General features: G+C 50.1%; 1 protein-coding gene across 1 annotated transcript; it reads right to left on the reverse strand.

The window, feature by feature from the left end:
* Window positions 1-6138: 6138 nt before the first annotated feature.
* KCNE5 (potassium voltage-gated channel subfamily E regulatory subunit 5) lies at window positions 6139-7092 on the reverse strand. The gene has a single exon (XM_084814137.1). The coding sequence runs from the start codon at window positions 6989-6991 to the stop codon at window positions 6200-6202; it is 792 nt and encodes a 263-aa protein (XP_084670263.1). The 5' UTR covers window positions 6992-7092; the 3' UTR covers window positions 6139-6199.
* Between the last annotated feature and the right edge of the window lie 3192 nt (window positions 7093-10284).

Here is a 10284-nt window from a genome sequence, read left to right on the forward strand (position 1 = left end):
AAACTCTGGGTTGTTTCTCCATCAACAACCCAGAGTGCGTGATTCGGATGTCATGGCAAACAACCCAGGATTGTTTAGCAAAGCAGAAATGGGTCAGAGTTAGCACACTTGCTCGCTCCTGCATGATCATGACTACCAACGGTTTAAACAGCCCATGGGTAGTCATGACTTGCAAATTGGGGCGGTAACTCCAAACGCAGCTGGAAAAGGGTGAAGCGCAACAACAAAACTAGAAGTATAAGAAGTCTACCTCTCAAATGTAGTAAGAAGCTGATTAATTGCCATAACATCACGAATACTTAGAAAAACCCATTGGAATGATATCGTGTGAATCTACGACAAAGACATAAGGTAAAAACACTGTCCCTGAAGATCTGCTGTTGAGGCTCTTATCCAAGGAAGCCAGGAAGGGTGCTTTATGTAGCAGCAACAGAGCCTTTAATGTGGTAGCACCAAGGGTGTGAAATACTGTCTCCACAATCTTTAGTGTCTGGTTAAAATATTTGCCCAAGCATTTTAAGTGTCAGCCATTTTTTTTATTCAATTATTTTGTGTTTTTTGTATTTTATTTTGATATGATTATGATATTATGTTCATGCTGCTTTTATCTATGACCTGATTGGAGTCCACCAGGAGAAGAGCCTTCAGTGTGGCAGCCCCCTTTCTTTGGGACTCCCTGCCCCTGGAGGTCAGGCAGGCATCAACTAGGGATGGCGGAGAATTTCTCCCTGAAACTTCGGGGGGCCGAGCGCCAACGTGTTCGGCCCACCGAACAAGTTTCGGGGAGAAATTCTCCGTACCCCCCCGCCCCCTGCACCCCCCCCCGGGACGGGACTTACCTTTGGCGAATGTCCCTCCTGGCGGCGGGTCCGGCCGGCAGTTCGTCGGGTCTTCGTCCGGGGCGGGAACGGCAGCCGGTCTTTCGACCGGCTGCCGCCGCCACCATTCCAATAAAAGAAAAAAGAAAACGCCCCCGTGATAGGCTACGTGACGATTAACGTAGCCTATCACGGCTAGATTTGCAAAGTCAGCCGTGATAGGCTAAGTAAATCGTCACTTAGCCTATCACAGGTGACTTAAAAAAAAAAAAAAAGCGCGTACGGATAATGGCGGCCCCCATAGGGAGCCGCCATTCCCATTCCTTATTTGGTCACTGTAGTCTATGTAAAGATTACGTGGACTACGGCGAAAATAAGGGCAACGCTATTTGCATTGCCCTTATTTTCGCCGTAGTCTACGTAAAGATTTACGTAGACTACAGCGACCAAATAAAGAACGCGAATGGCGGCTCCCTATGGGGGCCGCCATTTGCGTACGCGCTTTTTTTTTTTAAAAAAAAAACTTTTAATTTCGCGGCTGGGCGAGGCGAGGCACCTCCTCCCCGGCCTGAATTTCGCCCGGGCGAGGCGGGAAGCCTTCCCCCCCGGCCTGAACTTCGCGGGGGGAGCAGCGAAGCGCCTCCCCCCCACCGCGAAAAGCTGTGAGACCAGGTAAGTGACTTTCGTGCACCCCTAGCATCAACACTGTGTTGCTTCTGGCGCCTCCTGAAACTAGCACTGTTCCAGGAGGCGTTCCGTAATTGACCTGTTCTGTTTTTTATTGGCGTTGTAACAAGTGTAATTTTAATGTGTTTTGATCTTTTTACGCTTTTACCGTTTTATCCTTGGTGTTCACAGCTCCAAAATCTGTTCTAGGTATGGAGTGGTATGTAAATATTGTAAATAAAATCAATCAATCAATCTGTAAGGATGAAGAGTGGTTTTAAAATATTGTAATAAGTACAAACGCACCCATTTATATGCAAGCGCATAAGTTGGTGTATCAAAGTCTACAATCCACATAGACTTAAAATTGCCCTGAAATACATGAATATAGCAGACAGGATTTTTCTTAATATTCTGAATTCTCTTCTGAATAAACCTTAATTTCAGGCCTGTCTATTAATCTGTTTCAGATTATTAACCTCTCAGCAGGAAGTAACAGACACCCTCTTGGTCTATTTGTAACTGTATGGCAATGTTTTGGCATGTGCTGGATCTTGTAAAAGGAGTGGAAAATTCTCCGTTATTGAAAGTTCCTGCCAACCAAGAAGTGACCCTATTTGCAGAGATAATAAATCCATAGTAATTTATCATTACTGTGAAGCAGCAAAATTTTGCTGATAGCAGGCTCATGCTGAAGTCTCCTTGACATCAGCCAGCAAGATCTCTAAGAGAGGCTGCAACGTGAGCCAGCTATCAGCAGAATGTTTTTGCTTCACAGTAACTATATATTAGGAAGGTATATATTATCTTTGGGATGGAAGCTGACTGGGTTAGTTGCACGTTGGTCCCGCTGAAATCAGTGTGAAAAGGCATGGCTTGACCTAAGTGCAATCTGTACCTCCTTACTCAGAAGCCAGTCCTAATGTGTTCACTGAGTTTTACTCCCTGGTAAATGTGTTTAGGGTTGCAGCCTTACAGTTCAAACCTACAAATGTCTATTCCAATTTATGCTGTACTGAGTTGAATGGAACGTACACCCAGGTAAGTGTGTATAGGATTGCAATAATACACTGGAACCAACTCATTGAATGGATAGTCATTTTTAAAAGTTTTTCAAGTTTCATTTTTTATCTTTTGAATTTCTCTATTGTATGTTTGCATCATAGCAGTGTGCTTTTTAAATTTGTGGTAATTCATTACAGCTTTTGGTATCAGTTAATACCTCTTTAGTATATGGGACACAGTGCAAGTGTGTTTTTAAATGTTTTTGCCAAAATATTAATAGATCACTCTCTTTTTATGTATATAGCTTTATGTTGTTAGAGGCTCAGATTAATCTATACCTTCTTTACTACAAGAGGGGGAAAATAATTGCTATAGGGTAGTGCTTATTTTATGCTATTATTTGATTGTGTGTATGTATTATTTAAAGAGGTCTTTCTTAGCATTATTATTGACCTAATTCAGCATAAATATTGGCATCAAACTGACTGGCGGAGGAACTGTCATACCATTCCTGGATTAGAAAGGAATCTTACTCTGTTTTTTAATAAATGATCACATTTATTCTTTGGGAATTATATTTTTGCAACTCCAAAGTCGGTAGTTTGAGATTTTGTGATTCCACATTTAAAGTCTTCTACCTTTAGCTCAGTTATAAAGGGCTTTTTTCTGACATCTGTGTACTATAGCTTGAGATTTAGCTACACAGATGTCACTGAAGAGCCAACAGTCCTTGGGAATAGTTAATACAATCTGTAACTTTTACATCACTTTCCGTGTACCATGGGATTTTTTATTTTATAATTCATAAAAACACAGTAAAACTGTAACAGGCAGCACTAAAAGTAAGAAGAACCTGGGGAAAAATGCTTGAAGAGGTTAAATCAACCTTCCCCAACCTGGTGCCCTCCAGATGTTTTGGACCACAACTCCCAGCATTCCTGACTTGGCTATACTAGCTGGGGCTGATGGGAGTTGAAGTCCAAAACATATGGAGGGCCCCAGGTTGGGGAAGGCTAGGTTAGGGTATTGGGGGGGGGGGAGTCCGCTACTTCGAAGATATTACTCTAGGCACCAAGAGTCTCCTGTGATAGAGTTCCACAGCCGAGGCACCATAACTAAAAACACCCGATTCCCCTGTAGCGATCTGCTTCATTTCTGATGACAGGAGCACCCAGGGAAGATCCTTTGAGGACAATCTTAGGATACAGGCAAAGTGATGTGCAAGGTGACATTCCCTCAGGTATCCAGATGCCAAGCCACGCAGGGCTTTAAAGGTCAGCACCAGCCCTTTGAATTGTGCTGAGAAATGAACTAGAAGCCAGCAGAGCTACTGAGCACTGCACGACCTTATGCGACTCCGGCGCAGAGACGGCGCTACCCTTTTCAAACTACACTTGGCTTCCTCCACCTATCTTCACACGAGTTTTCAGCCGGGGCTATCGCAGCCATCACTTCTTTCTTTTTCTTCCTTCCCCCGTCCCCCCAGAAGCAAACTGCAAATACAACAGCTCCTCTAAAATATTTGCATCACCGCCAAGAGGTGGCTTGGTGCTGTGAGATCGAGGTTTCACAATCAAGTTCTGCTGTGGAGGAATTCTTAAGAGTGCAGATCAACCGTGAGGAATAAGGCAACTGGGTGCTTTTTGGGGCAGGTGAGAGAGGTTGATGGCCTCCTGTCCAGGGGCCCATAAGATAGCCTTCCCCAACCTGGCATTCTCCAGACATGTTGGACTACAACTCCCATCAGCCCAGCCAACATGGTCAGGCTGGCTGGCCATGATGGGAGTTTGCAGCCCAACACATCTGGAGGGCACCAGGTTGGGGAAAGCAGCCATAGAAACGTAATCATTTAGACGTTCAAAAATTGATTCGAGAGGATCAGTCTATCAACAGCTCTTTGCTGTGGAAACTTCAGATCCAGGGGCAGTATATCCCTGAATAGCCAATGCTGAGCACAAACGACAGCCCCATTTGCATGTAACAATAAGCCAGGTTCTGGGGAAACCCTGCCTTGTTTACAAGCTGGGTGCTCATAAATGCTACCTGATTGTTCCCACTGGCTAAACAAACCACGGGCTTTCCCTCTGTGGTTTGTTCAGCATTACAGGAGAAATGGGGAACTCTGGCCTGTCAGGGGAGAGATGAGCCAGAGTCATAAGCCATGGTTTGTTGTTAGCTCATGACTCTGGCTTGATGGGAGGAACAAGCCAGAGTTCACGGTTTGCACATAATGCAAAACAAACCACAGGTCTGTGATTTGTTTAGCCACTCCTGCTTGTACTTTAGAAAATAAAAATATACAAACTCCTCTTCCTCCTGGGTTATTCCTGAATGAAGTTCTACTTCTTTTTCAAGTTTGTGTTCGCTTCCTCTGTAACTCTGCAAGAAGCTGGGGAGCAGACCGGGCTTCCTGGGGACTTCAACGAAGACTCCTCATTCCCCAGGCCACCAAACGCCTGGCCAAGTCAGGTCAGAAGCTGCGGCTGGAGCCAGCTGCAGAGATGCGTATCGCACCCGTGCACACCCCAAATGCTTCACTGGGGATGCTTCTGAAACAAGGCAGGGCGGCCATACATCCTGTTTTACAGAGGATAATCCTCTATTTGAAAGGCTGTCAGAGGACCGTCCTCTATTTCAAGGTGTCCTCTGTTTTAAAGGGCTGTGCAGTCCGAGTCCAGTTTAATGATAAAGAAGCATAAGAAGGGAGAGTCGCTCGGGTCTGTGAAGTCGCCCACCCACACTTGGAGAACAGATGGAGCAGGCCAACAGGTCTCCGTCCTCCCCACTCTCATGAGGCGCAGCTATAAAACCACCGAGTGCAACCTTCCCCAACCCGCAGCCTTACAGATGTGTTGGAGTGCAACTCCCAGCACCCCCCAGCCAGCATATGCTGGAACTGTAGTCCAACACATCTGGAGGGCATCAAGTTGGGGAGGCCAATTGTAGTGGCTGCTGGTTCTGCAACACAGGATGAAATGGACCGCGGCTTGATCCTGCAAGGCACTTTTGATGCTCTTAAGCGAGTGCTAGTCACAGAGAAGACCTCTTGGGCACCACTGAGTTCCACCCGAACTGTTCAGAGTCCCTGAACGTGTGCCCTTGAAATATTTGCAAACTCACCGGATGGGGAGCCTAGAGAAAAAAACAGGGCACGCAAGCCTGGAGTCAGCTCATCCCTCCTTAAGTGGAGACGTGTTGTGCTGCCCTTTTTCCTGGAAGGAGCGCCCTTTCTCTCGGTGCGGCCCGCAAAGGGAGAAACCGGCAACATCCGAAACGCCTCTCTAAACCTTGTCAGTTTGCAGGCCGCCTGGCTTCCACGAGGCCCCGCTCGCCTTTGTCTCGGCAGTTGCAAGCCACTCTCCCCTCCCAAACTCTCCTTGGACAGTTTATGGCCTGGACTGCCGCTGCAGGCCATGTGGAACCGGGGACCCTGGGGAAGTCTTTGCTTTCATGGCAAGGTTTCTTGGTTCGTTGCCAAACATCATCGCAAAAGGCGTTTTGAAAACAATTCCTCCCCACCTGCCCCAGCGATGGGGAATCTCTTGAAAGGCATCACCCCAAAGAAAGAAAATCAGCTCCATCAGCATGGGGAAGTAGCCCAGAAACATAAATGCTCCCCCCCCCCCACCCCGTGCCCAGGGGCTTAGATTTGGCCGAACTCTTTTGCGGTCTTGTGGGCCGCCCAGGCAACCTATCCATGCCTCTGCCACTCAAGCGACCTGCTGGTTCCGAATTGAGAGGCGGATCCGAATCGAGCGGCATTTTAGCATGCCCACCGTCAACTTTCTCCCTGCTGCACCCAGGCACTTCTTTTGCACTCGGCGCAGCCCGGCCAGCCCTCCAGCGCATCTGCAGAACTTCTCCCTCGTGCAGACGGCTGTTACAACGCGGACAACCGCGCGGTTCCAAGACAGGAATCGCGCTCCCTTTCCTCTCCCGCCCACATCCAGAGCTGCGGCCGAGCCCCAAGCTCGCGCGTGCGCCGGGGGCGACTCCTTTGGGCCCCAACGGCAAAGCGACCCTCGGCCCTTTCCGGTGGGGAGGAGAAATCCGCCGGCGGCCGGAGGGGGCGCCCGTCGGGCAACGCGCCTTTCCGCCGAGAGAGGCGAGGCGCAGGGCGCGGCGGGCGCGGCGCTCCCCGCGCGCCACAGGGCTGCCCCGCGCGCTCTCCGCCGCTTCGCCCCTCGTCCAGCTGGGCTCCGGGCCGCCGCCCAGCCGCGCTCGATGTAGAGGTGGTAGGGGTCGCGCTTGGACCCCAGCTTCCTGGAGCGCGTGGAGGCCAGGGTCAGGCCGCCCGCCAGGCAGCCGCAGAAGATCAGGACCGGCAGGAGGGGCAGGTAGGCGTCGTCCGCGCCGGCCGGGCCGCCCGCCGCCGCCGGCAGCAGCGCCGCGGGGCGCGCGCCGTCGGGGCTGCTGGCGTTGGGCGCGGGGCCCGCGCCGCCGCCGCCGCGCAGCTCCTGCCGCAGGAGGCGCTGGAGCCGCCGGCTTTCGCTGCAGTTCATGGGCGCCGCGGGCCGCGCGCTGCCTCTCGCCCCTCGGCCGCTCCCGGGGGCCTCCTCGCGCGCCCGCTCTGCGGGCTGCGCCGTCCGGCAGCCCCCGCCGGGGCCCCAGCCTCGCCTGCCGCCTCGCCCCCCCCGTCTTTGCGGGGCTGCGCCGTCCAGCGACCCACCCCGGCGCCTCCCCCTTTCCTCTCCGTCTGGCTCCTGCCGGGCTTTGCAGGGACACAGCGACCCGCCGCCGCCCCCGCGCCGCGGCTTGCCGGAGAGCTCGCGGGGGCGCGTGTGTCTGGTCCCTCTCCTCCCTCCCTCCCTCTTCTCTCTAGCTCTTTTCTTTCTCTCCCCTCCTTCCCTGCTTTCTCTCGCTCTCTTTCCTTCCTTCTTTTCTGCCTTTCTGCTCCTTCCTTCCTTCCTTCCTTCCTCTCTCTCCCTTTCTCTGGCCTGTCCACCACCCGGATTTCTCTGGAATGGCGAGGGATGGGCAGGGCGAGGAGGCTCCCGGACTCCACAGGACTTCTTTGTTCCTTAACGGGAAACCCCGAAGCTGGCCTGGCTGGCTTGGGACTTCAGCGCTGCACCCAGCCCCAGAATCGAGGCGCGGCATGTGTCGTGTTTCAGTGCTGAGCCCCCCACCCAACCCTCAGGGTCTCTGGCTCCAGAGCTCTTGGTTTCTTTCTAAGTTCCACAATCACGACGAAAGCTGTATACGATCGGAAGAGAAACCAGAGAATTCTCAATTGGAATCCGTTTGTTACGTAGAAAACTTTTATGTCTGGAATTATCGCACAAATGAAAGCTAGTGGCGCTAACGCTGGTTGGTGGGTTGATTGATACTGCTTGTTTCTTTGATGTGTTCTTCATTGTTTTTCAAATGTATTTGTTTCTATATTATGTTTTAATTAAGATTTTGTTTTAAATCTGGATTTTACTGTTAGCTGCCTTGAGTGCTGTTTTTTTGGCAGAAGGGTGGGATATAAAATGGATAAATACACAAATATCCTGTTTTGGTTGCTTGTCATTTTGTACCAACTTTATTAATATTAATAATAATGCTTAACATTTGCATGGTGCTTTTAAGTGTTAAAAGCTCTTCACATGCATTCTCTAGATCAGAGGGTTGTCGTAACTGAGCATAGTTGTTCACCTTTGGTCACTTGTGCACCTGTCAATTGTAGTCCTTCAATCTGTATACCTATAAACTTCAGTTTGCCTGGCCTGCAGCATAAGAAGAGGAATTGTGATGAAGCTTTTTTGCCCTCAGACCTTACAAGGCAAAGTTTATGGGTGAAATGGGGATTTGATCCAGCTTGGAGAGTGCGAGCTTGGAACATTCCAGATGAAGTAACACAGAGCACAAACAAGGATGAAAGAAAGAGGGGTTGAAAATGCCCTAAATCAGCCTCCCCATGCTGGCTGGGAATGATGGGAGTTGCAGACCAACACATTTGGAGGGCATCAGATTGGGGAAGGCAGCCCTAAATTGTGTGACATGTTCTTAAGAAATGCATCCTCAAAGGAGGATGCTACAGCTTTCTGGAACTCTACCGTATCACTTGTTTCAGATATTTCAACCCAACAGTCCTATTAGACCAGATTATGGGTTGGGAGGCAAGATGGTGGGTTGGGATTCTGCTTCCTGGATGTCCCTTTATCCCCCCATCCCTCCCCCAGCAGGCCTACTAGCAGCTTGTGGGAAGTGGAGGATTTGGACTGGGGAAACTGGTCAAACACTACCTTCTCCAGCGCTGCTGTTCCAGTCAAAATCAGAGTCCTTCAGCAACGGTGGGTGTGAAAAAATAAATGTCCAGAGATCTAGTCTGATGGGGCTTCTTGGAGGAACATCGGAAGCTGCCTTATACTATCAGATGGACTGTTTGGTCCATCTAAACTTGGTATTGTTGACACGGGCTGGCAGCGGCTCTCTCGGGTTTCAGGCAGTGTCCTTCCCAGCTCTACCTGGAGATGCCAGGGATTGAACCTGGGACCTTGTGCATGCAAAGCAGGCGCTCTTCCAATGAGCTATGGAAGGGTGAAGCTTTCTATGCAGGAGGTCCCAGATTCAAGCCTGCCTTTGACTTGCACCTGGACGCAAGTTGCCCTGGCACCCTTGAAATGGCATGGATCGTAGCTCACTGGTGGAGCACATGCTCTAATCTGCATGCACAAGGTCCCGGGTGAAATCAGGGATATCTCCAGTTTAAAAAAAGGATCCAGTAGCAGGTGCTGGGAAAGACATCTGTCAGAGATGCCATTGCCAGCCAGTGGAGATGACCCTAGATAAATAGCCTGAGCTGGTATAATAAGGCAGCTTCCTATGAGCAATCCTGACTCTCCCTGCCATCTGTTTTGGCCCTCCAGAGACCAAGGCAACTGCAAGCCTCACTTGCCGAGGTCATGACCACCACTCCACCCCTCCCTCCCTCCCTCCCTCCCTCCCTCCCTCCCTCCCTCCAAGTGGCTTTTTACATGGCGGTTTTCCCAGGGAGCAGCGGATCTGATCTCTGCATTGAGGTCCAGAATTCCCTTACCCCTCCCTCCAAATAATTCCTCACTCACAATCATTCCTCACATGCCATTTTCTGCCAAGGGGGAAGAAAAATCCATTTAGTTATTCTTGGAAATTTGAACTGAAATTGAAATGTTAATACAGACTTCAACTGCACTGCAGTGGTCATTGCTGTTTTGTTGGTGTCAAAATGACCATGACACAGCACGACATCTGAAGAGTTCTGTGCAAACTATAAACTCCTCTTAGATTCGAAGATAGCCTTGCAAAACCATACAAGTGCAGCCCCCTGATGGATGGATGCAGGGGAACATTTTTTTGTCCCAGACTCCCAGAGAACCACTATAGGGGTCTGAGCCAGGCGTCTGTCTACCTTTCGCTTAACCCAGTGAATGCACTAGATTTCTGCCCATGACAAGATACAGTAGCCTTCCCCAACTTGGTGCCCTTCAGATGTTTGGGACTGCAATGCCCACAATCCCTGACCATTGGCCATGTTGGCTGGGGCTTCTGGGAGCTGTAGTCCAAAACCTTGCCCTTTAGAGAGAGAGGATAGGCCTTTCAATTGCTCCTCATCATCAGGGCTATATGGAACATCTAAATTCACAGAAATGCCACTGTGAATACCAGTTGTCGCTGGTATGTGCCACTGAGTACCAGTTACTGGCAGACACAGTGGGAGAAGGTATTGGTTTCAGGCCCTGCTTGTCACATCCTGGCGGCATCTGACTGGTGATTGTAGGATGCAAGATGCACAATCGCTCACTTACGCACATTCACGCACTGCACCTGG

The sequence above is a fragment of the Heloderma suspectum genome, chromosome 9 (assembly GCF_057233095.1).
Source record: "Heloderma suspectum isolate Gila_16-S chromosome 9, 16-S_ref, whole genome shotgun sequence".
Taxonomy (NCBI): domain Eukaryota; kingdom Metazoa; phylum Chordata; class Lepidosauria; order Squamata; family Helodermatidae; genus Heloderma; species Heloderma suspectum.